The sequence below is a fragment of the Hyla sarda genome, chromosome 1 (assembly GCF_029499605.1).
Source record: "Hyla sarda isolate aHylSar1 chromosome 1, aHylSar1.hap1, whole genome shotgun sequence".
Taxonomy (NCBI): Eukaryota; Metazoa; Chordata; class Amphibia; order Anura; family Hylidae; genus Hyla; species Hyla sarda.
In genome coordinates, this window is record NC_079189.1 from 548,666,018 (window position 1) to 548,688,616 (window position 22,599).

The following is a 22,599-nucleotide window of genomic DNA, read 5'->3' on the forward strand; positions in this document are numbered from 1 at the left end:
GTCATATGTCATGCTACCAAGAGCTAAATGGCATAAAGCCACCCCCATGGTTCCTCTTTACTCCATTTCCTTGCACTTGAATGGGCCCCTGATCCTCTGGACTCCATAGCAGTTGCCAGGGCTACTTTGGCTATAGTTATACCCATGACACCTTGGGAACAACAGGAGCACTTATAGATTCAACCTTTATGCACTTAATTATGTGGTGTTCTAAATAAAAATTACAAATACCGTAGTTTGTGTACAGAATTTTGGAGTACAAGTTACTATAGAATATGCTATCAAATGTAAACTCCATGTCATCCATGTTTGATATCTTATCCAGGGTGATGCAATTAAATTATAAATCGGATAAATGTTCCACATTGTGTCTCTTTTATGTAGTAAAAGAACATCCTGTGTCCCTTAGTCATGTCCTATGTATGGCTGTCATAAGGCTTCCTTCACTCACCAGCCTAGTGGATCTGATTGAAGGCCATTTGCATCTGACATCTGGTCATTTCCTGTTGAGTAAGGAATTGGTGGCGGTCCAGTGTTCGCAACACAGGTGTCCAAATTGGCTGAAAAAAGCTGTAATCACAGTTGGTGTGGCTTAGCCGTCTCCACCGAGAGATGAGAGATTGAGAGCCTGCTGACACAAAAATCTAATCCAATTATGTAGATATTGGTCCCATTTACTTTTCTTGTTTAAGGGGGACATGCTATTTATGCTCAGAACTCACATTATATTGCTGAAACCAAGCCATGCTGCTGAATTATCTATGCCTTATTGGTTAATTCTACAGGAGATCTAGTTCTTCCCAAGGTGACATGTTGGAAAATGACTCCCTTCAAGGTTATTTTTATTATTAGTGAAAATAAGGAAATAATTATTTTATCTGGCATTAATGGCTCCTGATGCGATCCTGCAATCCTTTCTCTTTAATTTCTCATTGGAGGGGGGTCTCTATATTTTTTTTTAAATCTTCTACTTCTGGCTTATTGTTTAAATCAAGCTTTTATGTTAAACATATTTTTTTAAAGAATTTTTTTATTTTTTTACTATCTATATTTTAAAATAATCTTGAAGCCTTGCAGTTTTCTGTTTATCCACCTAGCCTGAAATTAAAGGGGTTATCCAGGAAAAAACTTTTTTTTTTATATTTCAACTGTTAAACAGATTTAAAGTTAAACAGATTTGTAAATTACTTCTATTAAAAAAATCTTAATCCTTTCAGTACTTATGAGCTTCTGAAGTTTAGGTTGTTCTTTTCTGTCTAAGTAATCTCTGATGACACCTGTCTCGGGAACCGCCCAGTTTAGAAGAGGTTTGCTATGGGAATTTGCATCTAAACTGGGCGGTTCCCGAGACACGTGTCATCAGAGATTACTTAGACAGAAAAGAACAACCTTAACTTCAGAAGCTCATAAGTACTGAAAGGATTAAGATTTTTTAATAGAAGTAATTTACAAATCTGTTTAACTTTCTGGAGCCAGTTGATATATATAAAAAAGTTTTTTCCTGGAATACCCCTTTAATCGGACACTTCTAGTTCTATAGAGATACCTTACTATCATCACAGACAGGATTACAGTGAAAAAAGAGATAGATAGATAGATAGATAGATAGATATTACAGTCCAAAGAACAGCACAACCAATCCACCATATGTAATTTCAAAGGTGCATGTTGTCATTCGGCTGCTGGTCAGGGATACCAAGACTTCAATCCACATGGAAAAGGCCGCAGCACACAGGTTTCAATCCAAATAAAGTGCAATTATTGCATCCTCAGCATAACAAAGTGTGACGTTTCTGCGGTCTCTCACCGCCTTTATCAAGCATGCAATAAACGCACTGGGCCTCATTTACAAAGCTGAAACCGACCAGTTGTTGTCTGGTTATTTTGGTGCAGAGTGTCTGAGACATGTCTGTGCCAGTCTGTGCCAGTCTGCGCCAGTGTGCGCCTGGAAAATCCGACAAACTCGACATGGCACTGTGAAAAGCCGAAAAAGGGTGTGGTCTTTCACAAAGGGGGCGTGACAGGCCCGGAAAAGGGCGTGGTTTCACAACCCAACTGATTTACTATTGAATTCACAGAAAATTCTGTGGATAAATGGCTGGAAATATCCAACTAGAAAAAGCTGGTCAGAAAATGTTCCCAACGTTTCCCAATAGTAAATAGAGAGGAATCCTACAAGTCTGAAACAACTTTTCCCACTAGTAAAAACCCGACACTCTTAGTAAATGAGGCCCACTTTATTTGGATTGAAACCTGTGTGCTGCGATCTTTTCCATGTACATAGATAGGTAAGAAAGGACTAACCATTCACAATAGGTGATTTTCACATATCCCCCCCCCTCCCTGCACAATAAACACTGCACAGGTAACATAGCTAGCCTAGCAAACTCTGCCATAGAAGCAAATGGGTCCTCTCCAGTCTTTTACTCCTATGTCCATGGGTCCTGTTGTAAAGCATATCTCTAAATGCTGTGCAGAAAGAATACAATTACAATCAGAAAAAAAAAATATTAACATGTTTCAGTATCGGGCTCTGATCAGTAAAAAAGTTTTTGGAAATTCTTATCCTAAAGCCTCATACATAGAACAGGGACAGATACATAGGGGGAGATTTATCAAAACATGTGCAGAGGAAGAGTGGTGCAGTTACCCATAGCAACCAATCAGATTGCTTCTTTCATTTTCCACAGGCCTCTTTAGAGGCCTGTGGAAAATGAAAGAAGCAATCTGATTGGTTGCTATGGGCAACTGCACCACTCTTCCTCTGCACGGGTTTTGATAAATCTCCCCCATAGACCCTATATGGTGGCACAGATTTCTATGAGTCTCAGTGTTGTAAGAATTCCATTGGCCGCTATATCCCCAGTCTCCCCTCGAAACATTACACTTTTTTTTTCTCAGAGACTCTCACAGCAAAAATATGTTACTTTGTAATTATACCGTTTTGTTTGTTTGTTGTTTAATCATTTTGTATGTAATTGATTCAGTTAGGTTGGGCGCCTTTTGTTTCATTACACGTTATGTAGCTTCCCAGGCTGCACAGCTAGACAGAAACCATGCGGAAAATAAGCCTTCCCTGCCCTGGAGGCCCAATGGAGCATTTATTAGAAAGAAAAAACAAGTAATAGGTGTATGGTGAATTGCTGTTTTTGTAATATTTTCTGTAAAGTAGCTAAAGCATTACACTTTGATAGACATCTCTTGTCACACAGTTTTACTGGAGTACAAGGTAAGGTCAAAAGACATAATAAAAAAAATGTTTTTGGTTTACATCATCATAGTTTGGGTCAGTGTATTTCACTTATATTAAGGGTGGATCCACACACAAGCAGCTGGTTCTTTGCTGCAGGAAATCCGCTGTGAGTTACGCTACCATTCATTTCAGTGGGTCCGCTGGCATTCTGCAAATCTGCCACTATTGTGTACTGTACTGTACGGCCCATACAAGTGAATGGTGAGGTAATTAACAGGGGATTTCCCACAGCGGGGAAATCCACTTTAAGGCTAGGTTCACACTACGGAATCTCCGGGCAGAAAATTTTCGCCGGGAGATTCCGAGTGCGGCCAGCGCTGACTGAATCAGTCGGCGCTAGGACCGCGCGGACAATGCAGTCTCCAATAGACTGCAATTTGTTCCGCGCGGATTTCCGTCTGAAGAAAGAGCAGCGCCTTTCTTCAGGCGGAAATTTCCAAGCGAATTTTCCGTTCACAAATCCAAACCTGGCCAGTTTCTTAGGGGCACAATATGTGTTATATAGTATTTTAAGTTTATAGTTGTATAGAAATTGCATTAACATTTTTGAGTATTTCTAACCATTGGATATCCTCCAAAGGTCTAATCTTCTTCTCCCAACCCACTCTGTGTTTTGAATTTAATAACTGAAATCATAATGGTATAATAGTTTTGTAAATTATCACCCGTCCCTTCTTCAATTGTGCTGTGTGGTGCAAAAATTCACCAATTGGGAAATTAAAGGGGTTATCCAGGAAAAAACTTTTTTTTATATATTAAAGGAGTAGTCCAGTGGTGATTCAGTGGTTTACAACTTATCCCCTATCTTAAGGATAGGGGATAAGTTGCAGATCGCGGGGGGTCCGACCCCTGGGGCCCCCCGCGATCTCCTGTACGGAGCCCCGACAGCCCGCTGGAAGGGGGCGTGTCGACCTCCGCACGAGGCGGCGGCCGACACGCCCCCTCAATACAACTCTATGGCAGAGCCGAAGCGCTGCCTTCGGCAATCTCCGGCTCTGCCATAGAGATGTATTGAGGGGGCGTGTCGGCCGCCGCCTCGTGCGGGGGTCGACACCCGCTATCTCGGCGGAGAGCCGGGGCCCCGTACAGAGAGATCGCAGGGGGCCCCAGCGGTCGGACCCCCCGCGATCTCAAACTTATCCCCTATCCTTAGGATAGGGGATAAGTTTTTCACCACTGGACTACCCCTTTAACTGGCTCCAGAAAGTTAAACAGATTTGTAAATTACTTCTATTAAAAAATCTTAATCCTTTCAGTAGTTATGAGCTTCTGAAGTTAAGGTTGTTCTTTTCTGTCTAAGTGCTTTCTGATGACATGTGTCTCGGGAACCGCCCAGTTTAGAAGCAAATCCCCATAGCAAACCTCTTCTAAACTGGGTGGTTCCCGAGACACGTGTCATCAGAGAGCACTTAGACAGAAAAGAACAACCTTAAATTCAGAAGCTCATAAGTACTGAAGAGATTAAGATTTTTTAATAGAAGTAATTTACAAATCTGTTTAACTTTCTGGAGCCAGTTGATATATAAAAAAAAAGTTTTTTCCTGGATAACCCCTTTAACTATCTTAAATATATTCTTATTCTTCGTGGCTGTGAAAGCACTCTGTATTTGACAGTATCTTAAAAAATCTAAATAAGAAAAGTGAAATTCCCTTTTAAAGTGTTGAAAAGATTTTTACCTATCATTCTCTATTATATCGACTAAAAGTGTTAATACCCCTAGATACCCAGAAAGGCAAATCTGGGATAGCGAGAAATTCCTCCATCCTGGTATTACACCAGATAGGTGTAAAACCCAGACCCCCCCCCCCCCCCTTTATACCTGCTTTTTTATTAATCAGATACCACCCATTAGTGTACATTTCCGCATACCTGAATTATACGTAAATTATACAGTGTCCACATATTTAGTGGTATACAGTGCACAAGTAATACTGCAAACTTGTGATAAAATAATACTCACCTATCAGGTATTATGTTGGACTTATGTTGTGGTACATGGCACATGTGTTCGGTTGTGTGCTCAATCTTGTGGGGAAAAAAATGACCTCCCCTTCAATAATATCGCCAAATCCATATATGTATATATATATATATATATATATATATATATATATATATATATATATAACTCAATGGGGGAGATTTATCAAAAAACCCGTCCAGAGGAAGTTTCTGAGTTGCCCATAGCAACCAATCAGATCGCTTCTTTAATTTTTGAAAAGGCCTCTTAAAAATGAAATAAATGATCTGATTGGTTGCTATTGGCAACTGGGCAACTTTTTTTCCCCATAAATCTCTGTGTGTGTGTATGTGTATTTGTGTGTATGTTCCAGCATCACTTCTAAACGGCTGAAGATATTAACATGAAACTTGGCACACATGTAACTTATATGTCAACAACAAACATAGGATAGGTAATTTAACCCTTACCCACCCCTATTTGCGAGAGCCAGGGTTTTTGTTTGAAATCCCATACATGTCTATGGGAAATGTATGTTCCAGCATAACTTCCAAACGGCTGGAGATATTTCGATAATACTTGGTCACATGCTACTTATATGTCAAATAAAAATATATAATAGTTAAAATAACCCTAACTTACCCCCTTATGTGAAGGATGGGGTTTTTGTTTCAAGTCCCGTGCAAGTATATAGGACTTCTAGTAACTTACTCCACAAGCTCCGCTCTGCATCTCCTGGTGAATGTGTCAGACCGGCTGGCTAGGCACACCCTCTTTGAGCTACACCCCTTTTAATTTCAGCTTACAATATCTTTACCACAAGGAAGCCCCACCTGAGGACAGGATAGGAGGATTAGAAATGAGGATTAGATATGGGGACGGGATATGGGGATGGGATATGAGGACGGCATATGAGGTTGGGATATGGGGATGGGATATGATGACGGCATATGAGGTTGGGATATGAGGACGGGATATGGGGTTGGGATGTGAAGATGGGATATGAAGATAGGATATGAGATTGGGATATGAGGTCGGGATATGAGTTCGGGATATGAGGTCAGGATATGAGGACAGGATATGAGCACGGAATATGAGGTCGGGATATGAGGTTGAGATATGAGGAGGGGATTTGTGGTCGGGATATGAGGATTGGATATGAGGAGCGGATTTGGGGTCGGGATATGATGACAGGATATGAGGACAAAAGCTTCCTCCTTTGTTGCTTTTCCTCCCCCACAATGATAAAGTTGGAAAAATCGTGCAGCGCCGGGTACTCAGGTAGTATATATAGATAAAACTCAATGTGTGTATGTTCCAGTATCACTTCCAAATGGCTGAAGATATTAACATGAAACTTGGTACACATGTTACTTATATGTCAACAACAAACATAGGATAGGTAATTTAAAGGGGTACTCCAGTGGAAAACTTTTTTTTTAAATGAACTGGTGCCAAAAAGTTAAACAGATTTGTAAATTACTTCTATTAAAAAATCTTAATCCTTTCAGTACTTTTTAGCAGCTGTTTGCTACAGAGGAAAATCTTTAGTTTTTGAATTTCTTTTTTGTGTTGACCACAGTGCTCTCTTCTGACACCTGATGTCTGTATCAGGAACTGTCCAGAGCAGTAGAAAATCCCCATAGCAAACCTATGCTGCTCTGGACAGTTCCTGACATGGACAGAGGTGTCAGCAGAGAGCACTGTGGACAACACAAAAAAAGAAATAAAAAAAGTAAAGAATTTCCTCTGTAGCATACAGCTGCTAAAAAGTACTAAAAGGATTAAGATTTTTTTAATATAAGTAATTTACAAATCTGTTTAACTTTCTGGCACCAGTTCATTTAAAAAAAAGAAAAAGTTTTCCACCGGAGTACCCCTTTAACCTTTACCCACTCCAATTTACGAGATTTTTGTTTAAAGTCCAATGCAAATCTATGGGAAATGTATGTTTTAGCATAACTTCCGTATGGCTGGAGATATTTTGATAATACTTGGTCACATGTTACTTATATGTCAAATAAAAATATGTAATAGTAAAATTAACCCTAACCTACCATATGCAAGTATATAGGACTTCTGATACCTTGCTCCACAAGCTCCTCTCTGTATCTCCTGGTGAATGTGTCAGTCCGGCGCGCAAGCCACACTCTCCACGAATTCCATGCCCCATCTTGAAAATACACGCCCAACCTTTAAACCACACCCCTTTAATTTATTAAAACCTATGCAGAGGAAAAGTTGACCAGTTTTCCATAGCAACCTATCAGATTGCTTCTTTAATTTCTCAGAGTCTTTCTTAGAAGAAGCAAACTGATTGGTTGCCATTGGCAACTGCACTACTACTCACAGGTTTTGATAAATCTCCCCTCATACGCCTTTATATAGGGGCAGAAGAGAAGCTGTTATCCTTTTACTGCAGGAAAAAGCGGTCAGGGATCTGCTGCTGGGTAGAGATAAGCGTATCTTCCAAAATTATTTTCAGGTCCGATTTGCTCCAATTAGCTGTAGGATTAGATCCGGTTTCCTAATCTGATTCTAGTACAGTACCATGAACTACTATCAAAAGCAGGCGTCCCTGCTCTTTAAAGATGACCTATCATCTGAAACATGGGTGTAAATAAGCCCATGGCTTGATAAGGATAGTCTTTGTGATTGCAGGCATACTCTTTTTATTGCAATTGTTTTCCCTATCAAAGTAATATAGGCCTTTTTGTTAACACATACTTGATGCTCAAGTGCCCAAGGGGCGTTCCCCTGCATGGTAGAGCCCAGGTAAGTTCAGCCCATGTCCTCATTATCACCGTCCCATGACCCACATGAAGTCACCTACCCTGTTCAGCCACTAGATAATGAGGACATAGGTTGAACTTACCTGGGCTCTTGCCCTGCTGTAAATGCCCACCAGGCACTTAAGCCTCATTTGCATATCAACAAAAAGGCTTATACCTCAGTAATGTAAAGGACTATTAAATTGAAAAGGGTATGCTCCGGATCATGATGTCTAGCCTTGTGTAGCTCTAACTTTTGCTCAGCCCACAGGTGTCTTGTGGGAAGGCCAACCCTACATGGATTCTGTACAACACAAGCAAGTAGCAGGCTATGGGCACCATTTTATGGATCTATATAACATGGACAGCAATAGCCCCTCCCCCTGTGATTAACATCTATATATATAAAACTCAACGTGTGTGTGTGTGTGTATGCATGTGTGTATGTGTGTATGTTCCACAAAAACTTTCAAACGGCTAAAAATATTAACATGAAACTTGGCACACATGTTACTTATATGCCAACAACAAACATAGGATAGGTAATTTAACCCTTATTCACCCCCATTTGCCAGGGGCGGGGCTTATGTTTAAAGTCCCATACAAGTCAATGGGAAATATATGTTACTGTATAACTTCCAAAAGGCTGGAGATATTTCGATAATACTTGATCACATGTTACTTATATGTCAAGTTAAAATATAGGATAGTTAATTTAACCCTTAACTACCCCCATTTGTGAGGGTCAGGGTTTTTGTTTAAAGTCCCATGCAAATCAATGGGAAATGTATGTTCCCATATAATTTCTGTATGGCTGGAGCTATTTCTGTATGGCTGGAGCTATTACGCATATTACGAATCGGGATATGAGGACGGGATGTCGGGATAGGAGGTCGAGATAGGAGGTCGAGATAGGAGGACGGGATATGAGGACGAGATAAGAGGTCGGGATAGGATTTCGGGTAGGAGGTCAGGATAGGAGGTCGGGATGGGAGGTCGGGATAGGAGGACGGGATAGGAGGTCTGGATAGGAGGTTGGGATAGGAGGTCGAGATAGGAGGACAGGATAGGAGGTCGAGATATGAGGACGGGAAAGAAGGTCAGGATAGGAGGATGGGATAGGTCGGGATAGGAAGTCGAGATAGGAGGTCGAGATAGGAGCTCGAGATAGGAGCTCGAGATTGGAGAACGGGATAGGAGGTCGGGATAGGAGGTTGGGATAGGAAGTCGAGATAGAAGGACTGGATAGGAGGACGGGATAGGAGGTCGAGATTGGAGGACGGGATAGGAGGATGGGATAGGAGGTCGAGATAGGAGGTCGGGATAGGAGGTCGGGAAAGGAGGTCGGGATAGGAGGTCAGGATAGGAGGACGGGATAGGAGGACGGGATAGGAGATCGGGATAGATCGGGATAGGAGGTCGGGATAGGAGGACAGGATAGGAGGACGGGATAGAAGGTCGAGATAGGAGGTCGGGATAGGAGGTCGGGATATGGGGTCAGGATATGACAACAATATATGAGGACTGCATATGAAGTGAAAAGCTTCCTCCTTTGTTTATTTTCCTCTCCAAAAAGGATTTGGAAGGAAAAACCGGGAAACGCCGGGTACTCAGCTAGTTTATAATATAATAAGGCATTGCCCAAATTAATTATACACTCCCCATAAACACTTTGACATTTATTAATAGCTAACATGTAATCTATAAGTTTAATAGTAAATTGTTAGTATTATCCTTTATTTATCGATACTGCTTTTCCTTTCTTGATATTGATTGTTTGTGTGTTCCGTTACAGGAATCTGCAGGAGGGGATATTCAGTCTCCTTTGACACCAGAAAGCATTAATGGAACAGATGACGAAAGAACAACCCCTGAAGTGACGCAAAATTCTGAACCAAGGGCTGAACCTACGCAGAATGCGTTGCCATTTACACATAGGTACCGATTCAGTTCCCATATCTTGATTAACTAATGTGTATCTGCTGCTAACATATGGCTACGGGGTACATACTAACTGAATTGTATAATCCTGTATGAACGCCTATTATGGACTCTTGATAATCTCACTACCATCCGAGTAGCTGGCAGATTATATGCAATATCTGATCTGCTGTAGCATGCTGATCCAATGTGGTAGCAGGGAGTTATGTAGTCACTTGTTCTCATCAGTAGGTGGTCAGCAATATAACACCATTTAAACTGTGAGACTGAATTCATGAATGTCTTCTATGAGTTTTTGCATTTTTGTTTCAAATTAACCCTGTATGAACAATAATGTCACAGTACTTACCGTGAAATGTAAAGTTGTACCTGTATTTGCTCCAATCACTCCTGATGTACTCTGTATATAAAGCAACTTAAAGGATAGTAAGTGTTGGAGCACATATAGGGATCACTGATTCCAAATTCATAGGGCTATTGCCCTTCTCGTTTTCCTTTATGGGACACTAGTGACCATTTAGAGCAATGCAGAGGAAAACCCCAATCCCCAGGTCTGGCCACAGGCAGGAATGGAAAGTGGGTGAGAATTTTAACTCTATCCCACACATAGAGGGGCAGGGACTCCTGTCATTTGACAGAAGTCTCTACATCTCTGCAGTAAACAGGGATGCACTACACATTACTACATATTGTTCTTACAAGGAGCTTAGGGGTAATTCTATGCATCGTCAATTAACTCTTTACACTTGCTGGGCTGAGCACTCTGCACCCAGTCCAGTGAGTACTTGCTGAAAAGAAGGCATTCAGAGAAGGAAAAATATGCAGGCTTTTTTTCCATAAACATCTGCTTTCACTTGAATTGGAGTGGACTGCAACATTAGAACAGCCCATCGAAAAGAGTCGCACTGTTTCTGGGAAAAAAAACTCACACTCTTTTTTTCTAGTCCTCTAAGCCTTTTTGAAGGTGTGTTATGGTCACGTAATACAGTGGGGCAAAAAAGTATTTAGTCAGCCACCAATTGTGCAAGTTCTCCCCCTTAAAAAGATGAGAGGCCTGTAATTTTCATCATAGGTATACCCTAACTATGAGGGACAGAATGAGGGACAGAAAAAAAATCCATCAAATCATAGGTCTGATTTTTAAAGAATTTATTTGCAAATTATGGTGGAAAATGAGTATTTGGTCATCTACAATCAAGCAAAATTTCTGTCCTCTCTGTCCTCCACTCGTTACCTGTATTAATGGCACCTGTTTGAACTTGTTATCAGTATAAAAGACACCTGTCCACAACCTCAAACAGTCATACTCCAAACTCCACTTGGTCAAGACCAAAGAGCTGTCGAAGGACACCAGAAACAAAATTGTAGAGCTGCTAAGAAGACTGAATCTGCAATAGGCAAGCAGCTTGGTGTGAATAAATTAATTGTGGGAGTAATTATTAGAAAATGGAAGACATACAAGACCACTGATAATCTCCCTTGATCTGGGGCTCCACGCAAGATCTCACCCGTGGTGTCAAAATGATCACAAGAACGGTGAGTAAAAATCCCAGAACCACATGGGGGGACCTAGTGAATGACCTGCAGAGAGCTGGGACCAAAGTAACAAAGGCTACCATTGGTAACACACTACTCCACCAGGGACTCAAATCATGCAGTGCCAGACGTGTCCCCCTGCTTAAGCCAGTACATGTCCAGGCCCATCTGAAGTTTGCTAGAGAGCATTTGGATGATCCACAAGAGGATTGGGAGAATGTCATATGGTCAGATTAAACCAAAGTAGAACTTTTTGGTAAAAACTCAACTCATCATGTTTGGAGGAGAAAGAATGCTGAGTTGTATCCAAAGAACACCATACCTACTGTGAAGCATGGGGGTGGAAACATCATGCTTTGGGGCCTTTTTTTCAGTAAAGGGACCCGGATCCGTGTAAAAGAAAGAATGAATGGGGCCATGTATCGTGAGATTTTGAGTGAAAGCCTCCTTCCATTGGCAAGAGCATTGAAGATGAAACGTGGCTGGGTCTTTCAGCATGACAATGATCCCAAACTCACCGCCTGGGCAACGAAGGAGTGGCTTCGTAAGAAGCATTTCAAGGTCCTGGAGTGGCCTAGCCAGTCTCCAGATCTCAAACCCATAGAAAACCTTTGGATGGAGTTGAAAGTCTGTGTTGCCCAGCGGCAGCCCTAAAACATCACTGTTCTAGAGGAGATCTGCATGGAGGAATGGGCCAAAATACCAACAACAGTGTGTGAAAACTTTGTGAAGACTTACAGAAAACTTTGACCTCTGTCATTGCTAACAATATTGCTAACATATAACAAAATTGCTAACATATAACAAAATATTGAGATTAACTTTTGTTATTGACCAAATACTTTTTTCCCACCATAATTTGCAAAAAGAATTCTTTAAAAATCAGACAATGTGATTTTATGGATTTTTTTTTTCTCATTATGTCTCTCATAGTTGAGGTATATCTATGATGAAAATTACAGGCCTCTCTCATCTTTTTAAGTGGGAGAACTTTCACAATTGGGTTGCTGACTAAATACTTTTTTGCCCCACTGTATATAACACTAGACATTGATTACATACTTGTTATGGAGCCCCTGGTGGTACTCCTGGCTCCTTCTTTTAGGCTATGTTCACATACAGTATTTTGGCCCAAAACCAGAAAGTTTACAGCTCAAAATATGGACCAAAAAAACTGATGTATTTTTTATCTCAATGTTGGTCAACACACTTCCTTCCTGGGGAGAGCCAGGGTGCTGTGTAGGAGCTCACAGGGGGTCCTTTGCATAGGGGATACGTTTTACTGCACCATGCTACTCCCAGGGGCACATTCCCACTTGGCATATACGCAGCGTATTTCACGCTGCGGAAAATCTTCAGCAGCAGCGGAAAATACGCTGCGTATCCCTCGCTCACCAAACACACAAGGCTTTCCGGCGGCAGCCCTACAGTCACGCCAGCACGCGGCCCGGCCTCCAAAACGCACAGCACGCATAGGGCTTCCGCCAGAAAACCTTGTGTGTATGGTGAGCAGATTTTGCACAGCGTTAAATACACTGTGTATACGCCAAGTGGGAAGGTGCTCTTAAACTCAATTGAAAATGGCTGGAAATTACCATTCTATTACATTTTACTGCCTTAATTTTATGGTCTTAAAATAAAATACAAGGTCCTTTTTTCATCCTTTTGACACTTTTCTGGGTTGTTCCTGTTCCTCAATGCGGCCTGGTCTGCAAATAGCATTTTCTGTAGCAAAAAAAAAAAGTCTGGAAAATAATCTGAAAAATGTTACAAAAAACTGCCTAAAAACACACCAAATGGCAGTAAAACTGCAGAAATCTTCGGACATTTTTTGCTATACAAACAGCTGTTGTTTGAGACAGAAAAACCAGGGGGAGATTTATCAAAACCTGTTCAGAGGAAAAGTTGCTGAGTTGCCCATAGCAACCAATCAGATTGCATCTTTCTTTTTTGAAAAGGCCTCTGTAAAAGGAAAGAAGCAATCTGATTGGTTGCTATGGCAACTCATCAACTTTTCCTCTGGACAGAGTTTGATAAATGTTCACCTCTGTTTTTTCTTTCTCAAATAACAGCTGTTTTGCATTCAAATGGCAGAAAATTTCTGTTTTTTGCACATAGCCTTAAAACATCCAACTAATGAATCCAGTGCTGGTGAAATGAATTCTATTTCAGGCATTGCTCAGACATCATTTTGTGAGTTTGATTTGGAGTCATAAATGCTGGAAAAAATGACAAAAAACTGTGTAAACAGAAAAATGACTACAAAAAACAATGTGTGAGCAAAGCCTTAGTGGGCCAATTCCTAGTGTATGTAGTATAATAGCAATATATAGACACAAAATAGCATTATTTTATAATAATTCCCATTAAATAAATGTTCTGATTTGCAGGATTGAACGGAGAGGTTTATTATTTCTTTTTAGGCCAAATGTTTTCACTAGTTCACTGGGGATAATGAACACATCATGATCTCACACATTATAAGATGTCCTCATTTACTCTATTTGGAGATTACTATGCACTGATTTTTACGTATTTGCATTTCATGGCTTCATCTATTCCACATCAGTACAGTGTATAATGTATATTATGGTAGGTGAGCCCACAGTGTACATTAAAGGGGCTCCTGATCCTACTGAGCTCCGCCCATAAATATAACTGCAGGATATGCTGACAAAACATGTAGAAATGTGAGTGTGCACTTCAGTGGTATAACATCCAGTGATCTGCGTTATGCAAAGTATCATCATTGGATAATATTGATGTCCATGTGCCTTGAGTTTTTAGTATTTATATTGGTGTCTGGATAATGTGTACTTATCTCTTCTCTAGAATACTTATTCATGTGTCTTTCCTGTATAGATTGGCTCACACCTTCTTGTAATTTTTGAAGCTATTTTTTTTTTCAAGTTTCTTATGTGCATTTTGCCAATTTATTTCTAGTACTTATAATAATTTAAGGTCAAGGACAAAAAAATCAGATTTTAGCCATTCCCATGGAACTCTGCATTTTCCAACACGTTAACTTACCAAAATGACACCATTTGGCAGGTACAATAGAAAAACTGCAGTGATGGGCAGTAGTGTTTCCTCTGCAGTGTGCCAGGTGGCTTGTGCCAATAAGACTTGATAGCCAAGTTGTCAAGGCCAGAACATGCTTCAGCTGCAGCCTAGAAGAGAACAGTAGGGCATCTCTGAAAGGATGTCATTCTGGTAAATAAAATTTTAGGGAGATGTAGGGTTCTATAGGATGAACAGAAGCTACTTATATAGAAATTGTATACACATTAGGAAAGCAGTGGCATGGTTGCACGGGAAGGAATGGTCTGGTACATTAGGAGAACAGGAAAAAGAGTGGTCAGGCACATTCAGATGGTAGGGTTTAGCACATTAAGACAGTATGAGAAGAAGTGGGCTGGCATATTAAGAGAGTATGGGAATTTGTGGTCTAGTAGAATGGGAAAGCATGAGAAGAGGTAGTCTGGAACATTTAGAGAGTTTGAGAAGGAGTGATTTGGTAGATCAGGGGAACATGGGAAGGAGTGGTAAGAAACATTTAGACAGCATGGGGAGTAATTGTCTGGTGGATTAGGAGAGAATTTTTCTGGGTTGCATGGGAAGGACCGATCAGGAAGGTTAGGCGAGCATTTCAAGGAGTACATTAAGTTTTAACAAGCAATAAGGATAAAGAAAGCATGGGAAAAAGTCTGGAACATTAGGAGAATAAGTGATCTGGCACAACAAGTTGGGGATAAAGTGCTCTTGACATTGGGAAACCTGGTGAGAGACTGGTCTGGATTAATATCCTGCAGTGAACTGTGACCAGAGGATCAAGGAAAAAAAGTGGCCGGGTAGATAAGGCAAATTGTAACCACATGGTCTGGCATAAATAATAGGTGGGTAGATTGGACTGTTGCCCACTTATCAAGTGACTAAGATAGGAGAAGTGTTACCACTAGCAAAATGCTAACAACAAATTTGTGCTAAAATTTGTGCAAAGAAAACTTTCGAGTAAAAATTACTGGAAGGCGAGTACTAGACAATGCATGGAAGTCAAGGTGGAAAAAAGTATCGTATTAATATCATGTGTTAGTGTATGCACTTCAATGCCCTGTACTAAAGCTGCTGACTACGGTACAATATCTTCCTCTTATATAAATAATTTTTTCTTCCAGTATTTACTGTATACTGTATCAAAGGTTGTTGTCATGTAAAGTCTTGCACCTTGTACATTATGCATAGTTTTAGTCTACTGGTTTCTTCTACAGTATAAATAGTATATGGTTCTTGTTATAGGGTGAACAACTACACGTTTTATATTAATATGGTAGCATGACAATGCAGGAAATATTTTCAGTATTTTTGTATCAATTAGTTTTTTTGTGTTACTTATATGTTTATGCCAAGTCTTGAAATTTGTATCGATTGTGTTGTTTATAGTAAAAAAAAATGTTATTTTATTTTATGCAATTTTCTAGTAATTAACATGGTAGCTGAACCAATTAACTTTTTGTAACTTATAATAATGTAAACTCTTCAATGCAAATATACATATTGTGGAGATTTTCTGCAAAAAATGTAAATAGCTTTGTTTAAAAAAAAAAAAAAAAAATTACGTGGCTATCCTGTAAGTAAGTATTCAGGAGTCTAAAGCCTCTTGCACACAACTTTATTTCAGCTTAATATATATTTCAAGTTGTACAGAGCTGTAATAAAGCACCTATAGAAATGTATGGGGCCCAACTAAAATCTAATGGAATAACAGAATGGACTTTGGTACAGAAGAGTGACATATATAGAGCTTGCTGTAATGCTTCTGGTTCATATGCCCTAGATTGCATCCATAGAGATGGCTAATACATAGTTTTCCCCACCAACCATAGTTTTAAGTTTAGCTTTTAGGGATATATTAGATAATTTCTTCCTTTACCACTGCAAAATAATGCTTCCCCTCTCAGTTAGATACTATCCCAGTGCAACTATTTCTCTAGCCAAAATGGCAAGCCCATCTTCACCTCCAAATACCGTATTTATCGGCGTATAACACACACTGGCGTATAACACGCACCCCCATTTTAACAGAGAAATTTAAGTAAAAAAAAATAAAATGTAAAATAAATGACTTGGACTAAATACCACATCATCCCCCCAACTTCGTTTTCTTCTGCATCTCAGTTTGGTCCCGTCCCCTCCAGTGCCTCATTCCTTCCCTTTTATCAGTCCCTGTGCCACATTTACCCCTCTCATCGCCACCCCCCATATCTCATCATTTCCCCCTGTCATAGACCACCACTAGCCATACAGACATTAAGCATTTAGTGCCTCCCCCACCATCATTTCCCCCTGTCTCATCATGTCACCAACATTCCCCCCTCATCATCCCCACACCCTGTCTCATCATGTCCCCCATCATTCCCCCCTCATCATTTCCCCCTGTCTCATCCCCCATCACCCCCCCCCCTCACCATTTCCCCCTGTCTCAACTGCTGTCCGGGCATGCTGGGAGTTGTAGTTTTGCAGCATCTGGAGGTCCGCAGGTTGAAGACCACTCTTCCCCTTTCCTTACTTGTCTGCACTTCGGCTGTCTTGCGGGCTGTGGGGTCAGTGAAGCAGATGAGTTACGTCCTCTCCCGGCTTCTCTGTGCGGCATCACGGATGTCACTTTTCGGCGGTGTGAGTGATGCAGCACAGAGAAGCCGGCAGAGGACGTCACTTATCCGCTTCACGGCCTGCAAGACCCTCCGCCTGACCTGCCGAAGCGCACAGGTATGGGAAATAAACAAAACTATAAAAAGCTGGAAAGGGGGAATGATGAGGGAGGGGGGAATGATGAGGGGGGTGGGGAATGATGAGGGAGGGGGAGGGAGGGGGGAATGATAAGGGAAGGGGAGGGAGGGAAAATGAAAAGTAAAACTGTCACTTGTTTACTCCCACACTATCCACAGGTACTGGTGGATAGTGCGGGAGACGCTGATTAAAGGGTATCACATTCGAACAAGGTAGGGCTCATTTTAATCAGCGTCTCCCGCACTATCCACCACACCAGTACCTGTGGATAGTGCAGGAGAAAACAAGTGACAGTTTTACAGTGCGGGGAGGAGACGCCGCTGGTCACTGATTTAAAGTGGCCACGGTCGTGCTGTTAATACTTAACAAGCAGGCGCTGCTGCGGCCGCTTTGAATCAGTGACCAGAAGATTTATCGGCCTATAACACGCAGGCAGACTTTTTGCCTTAAATTTAAGTTTTAAAAGTGCGTGTTATACGCCGATAAATACGTTTTTTTTTCCCCCAAAGCTTTAATGACTTTTTCATTTAGAAAGGAATGTTTTTTAAACTTTGGTGCTTTACCCAAATATCGCTATATTAGTAACAAACAAATTAACTACCTCTTATGAACTGTGGCGGAGGTTTCCATCTTGTTGCATGAACAGTTTACCGTATTATACATGTTGATAGGACATGCACTTTTTATGAGATATATTTTTTTTTGCTCTTTATTATACTTCAAATCTTCCATACATACCTCAGTGGTGTAATTTTTTTTGCCACATTAACCAGGTGGTTCACCCCATTACACTACATCCTTTTTATTATAGGCACAGATAGTGCTGCCTCCTTATCTCTCTTGATCAGCTTTAGACTCTTTCATTTAAACAGCAACTTAGCAATACCAGTTGGAACTTCCAGAAACAATGCAGCAATAAAACAGCCAGAAATCCAGTTTTAAGATTGCGTATGAGAGTGCACTGGGCCTGGTCCAGGTCCGTTACAGTAATTCTACAAGAAAGAGTCCAAGGCAGCATATCCAAAACTATAATGTCTCTGGAATGCACAGCTCCATATCTCTAATCTGAATGTTGAAAATCCTTATTTCTACCCATATCTCTAGTATAGGCAGAAAAATTACTTGGAAGGCTTTCCAGTCCTTAGTAGGGATAAGTGGGAAAGAGATGTAGGGCCCATAACCAGAGGCATGACTTGTAACTTCTGGGCCCCAATGCAAAATCTGTAATGGGTCCCCATGCCTGCCATGTGCCATTTATAATACTAGTGTTTTATTATGGGACAAAAGCGTCCTTGGGGCCCCCTTGGACACCAGGACCCAATACAACTGCACCCCCTATAGTTACGCTCCTGCCCATAACTGATAAACAGTGAAGGGGGTTTTAACATTGGTCCCTAAATTATCTATCAATTGGGTTTGGTAGATTATTCCAGATATTCTTGAAACACAGAGCTTTATGAAAAGAATAGGATATGCGGTAGTCTAGTGGGGAGATTTATCAAAACCTGTGCAGAGGAAGAGTGGTGCAGTTGCCCATGGGAACCATTTTTCAGAGGCCTTTTCAAAAATGAAATAAGTTATCTGATAGGTTGCTATGGGCAACTCAGCAACTCTGGACAGGTTTTGATAAATCTCCCTCTAGGTGTCCAATATGTGGGGAGGAAACAGCTGTTGTAGAAATGTTCTAAACTAAGGCGGTTATGGACAAATATGATAACATTCATTCATGATATATCTTCAAGTTGATTGCAATTACGATATGTTGTATATTGGGCTGTGCGGATAGCATCCTGGGGATAGCTATACGGTATTAGCGATAGATAGATAGATTTACTCTTGTCTGCAAACAGAAGCGATTTATTTCTTAACGTGATTCAAGATTCGCTCTACCGTATATGCTTGATTATAAGCCGAGTTTTTCAGCACGATTTTTCATGCTGAAATCACCCCCCTCGGCTTATACTCAAGTGAACAAAAATTCAGTCATTCTCCTGGAGGAGGGGGGCCTGGGGGGTATGGCGCCGTGCCGTCCTTCTTCGGCCATCTACGCTGCAGGGATCGTCCGCATTCCGTCTGGATGATGACGGGGGGGGTTGACAGGGGGGATGATGATGGGGGGAGGATGATGATGACGGGGGGATGATGAAAGGGGGGGTCTGGATGATGACAGGTGGGGATGATGACAAGGCAGTGAGGGGGGGATGATGGATGATGACACGGGGGATGATGTATTTCCCACCCTAGGCTTATACTCGAGTCAATAAGTTTTCCTAGGTTTTGGGGGTGAAATTAGGGGCCTCGGCTTATATTCGGGTCGATTTATACTCGAGTATATACGGTATCTATCCATCTATCTAAAGCACTTGAGAAAACAGATAAGTATAGTGACCTGTATAAATTATTCCACATTGTTGCTATTCTGGGGGGGGGGGGGGGGTTCACTTCAATGACAAGGGAAAATTGGATAAACAGATTTTTGTTATTATTTATGAAATGTAATTGGTATTAATGTTTTCCTGTTATGGCAATAACGTACATAACAAGTATAATGAGGATGTATTAATTGTTCTGTATGTAATCTGTGAATATATAAAATAATCAAAAAATTTTGATTTAAAAAAACTAAACAAAAAAAAAAACTAAAAACAAAGGCTTTATTGTCTTTCTATTCACACACCACTGTTTCGGTACTTTTACTGCTTGAGAAAGGTGATTGTACCGAAACATTGGGTGTAAATAAAGGGACACTATATTTTTGGATGTGCTGCCTTGTGGAGCTTTCAGCTAGAGAAGCCAGAAAAAAAAGCTGGCTGCTGAACACAAAAGTTCATGGTGAATATTTCCGATAGTAACATTTTCTATAAGGAGGAAAAATGGACTGCATGATAACACTAAGCTGTAGACTGAATTCTTAAAGGTCCTTCCCTGACCAACAGTGGTGATCGAGTATTATTCATTCCCTGCAAGCAGTTTTAAAGAATACCATGCAAAAAACTTTAGCATGCATGGAATCACTTATTCTACTATTTGTGGATTTTCAATATATAATTCATAAATGCAACACTATAAATACATTACATGGTGCTGTGTATTAAATCCTTTCCATTAAAAAGACGAGATAGATAGATTTATGTTCTAAATGGCAAGAAGGAATTACTAAATGTGAATAGTTGCCAAGACTTACATATGTTTTTATGTTGTTATGAGTAAACTCAACTAACAATTTATATGTGTTTTTTTATACTATATAATATATTAATCTGCAGAATTTTTCTAAGCAGTGTGGGCCATGGATTTTCTCCTTTAGAGAACCATGTGGATTTTCCATGCTTTAAATGCAAGAAAATATCAATTTCACAACAACCACATATTTTTACAATGCACTTAATACTTAAGAGTGTTCCTTATTTGTGTGTTCCTATTATTTTTAAAATGATAACTATACACACTGCAGTATTACGTTTTGTTTCAAAACGTAATGTTCTTTTCTTATTGTGCAGCCCGTTTTGTGTATTGTGATGGTTGTGTTAGTTTTGAGTGTCCTGCATTCAGTTGTCTTCCTATGTGTAGTACTAGGATTATGAGCATATGTAGCTGAAGTGGTCACAGGAAGTAGTATTTGCTATACAATGCACTGCCTCTTTATGCTACACAGTCTTGTTTTAAGCCCCTCCCACTCAGGCACCAGAGAGCTCAGAAGACTGTACGAAAAGTCATGCAGCTTCAAGGAATTACTTGTCAAGACGAGATAAAAGATGTTCAAGATATGGGCCTAGGGGAGACATAATGTAGCAAAAAAGAATATTGGCTACAACAAACACCTGCATGTTCTGAAATGTCAAATATTAAATGTCTGTTTTATGTTGTGTAGTGTTGTAAGAATGACAGTAGAAAAAGCTTTTGGGATTTTGGAATTTTGATGCTGTTAACATTGAGTATTATCTGCATCTTAGCTCTACATATAATCTTCCTGTGCAGCGTGTGTGGAAATCCAGTGACTGCAAAGATGCCAGTCTGTTTTCTTCACTCTTATCAGCTTTATTCTTGACATTAAAGAGTACTTCTTAAGCATTGTACCATATAGACTATTAAAGTTGTTCATTGTGCACAACATATCCTATAGTGTTTTCTTTATCAAAGAGACAAAATGTGGGCAGTTACCTCTGGCCTCAAAAATTATAGGGATAAAAAGCACCAAACATGTAGTTAGTATGGTTCAAAAAATAATCCTTTAAGTTCAACCATGGGTGAGGAGAAGACGTGGATGAAGGGAGGGGTAAGGGTAACGTTGCCTTTGATGATCCAGAGTAAGGTAAAAAAAATTTGTAAGGCATAAACAATATTTACCTTATGACTCCGCATGCCGATCAGACTGGATCAACACTCAAAACAGGAATATATGAGGTTAATATTAAAATTGACATCATGTTTTAAGAGATCAACAAAGTTTTTTTGAAGCTCCTAAGTTGGACAATACAATACAAAATTATCTTATTTAATATTTTCCTATGCACATTGCAAAGCTGTGAACATGTGGAAAATGTTCGATGCATGTCAATGGGTTGAAATTTTGTTATTGGCTATGACATGGATTTCAATATAGTAGCCACACTGAAATCCAGGTTAAATCCGACCTGTGGGAACATAGCCTTATGACCCAGATATATCAACCTGCCCGATTTGCGCGATAGCAGCCAATCACAGCTAAGCTTATATTTCTCGAATTGCTCTGGTAAAATAAAACCTAAGCTGCTGTTACATTTTTCAATCGCCTTAGCTATATTTTTCCACAGAGCTGTACACATTCACTTATATTGATCCCTCTAATTTCCTCATATTATTTCACACATATATGTGTAAGGCTTGGTTCACATTAAGGTTTTGTTAGGAGTCTCCATTGCAAATTCCAAAAATTCCAGAGAAAAGAGCACAGCATGCAGTGTTATTGTCAAGTGAAGTCCCGGACACCATGATAGACACCCAACACACCCTATCAAAGTCCATGGGCAGCCAATGGTCCCCATGGACTCTCCCCATGATCTCATATATCTGGCACCTCCATTATTGTCAATTTTCTGTTTCTATCCCTGAACAGAAAATATTGTTGCAGATGTAGCCTAACATAGATAACCTGTATTTAGATTTAGGATGTACGGTATCATTCTTAAAGGGGTACTCCACTGGAAAACATTTTTTTTTAATCAACTGGTTCCAGAAACTTAAACAGATTTGTAAATTACTTCTATAAAAAAAACTTCCACAGGAAGTTCTTTTCTTCTTGAATTTATTTTCTGTCTGACCACAGTGCTGGAACTGTCCAGAGTAAAAGCAAATCCCCATAGCAAACCTA

The 22,599-nt window shown here is 40.2% G+C and overlaps 1 protein-coding gene across 9 annotated transcripts in view; it reads left to right on the plus strand.

The window, feature by feature from the left end:
* The window catches only part of HOMER1 (homer scaffold protein 1), a 148,254-nt gene that overhangs the window by 51,144 nt on the left and 74,511 nt on the right, over nucleotides 1-22,599 (plus strand). For all 9 annotated transcript variants that reach the window (XM_056541597.1, XM_056541601.1, XM_056541599.1 and 6 more), the window contains one exon: nucleotides 9,781-9,923. In XM_056541597.1, the coding sequence (XP_056397572.1) occupies nucleotides 9,781-9,923 (143 nt within the window). The remainder of the gene's footprint in view (nucleotides 1-9,780; nucleotides 9,924-22,599) is intronic.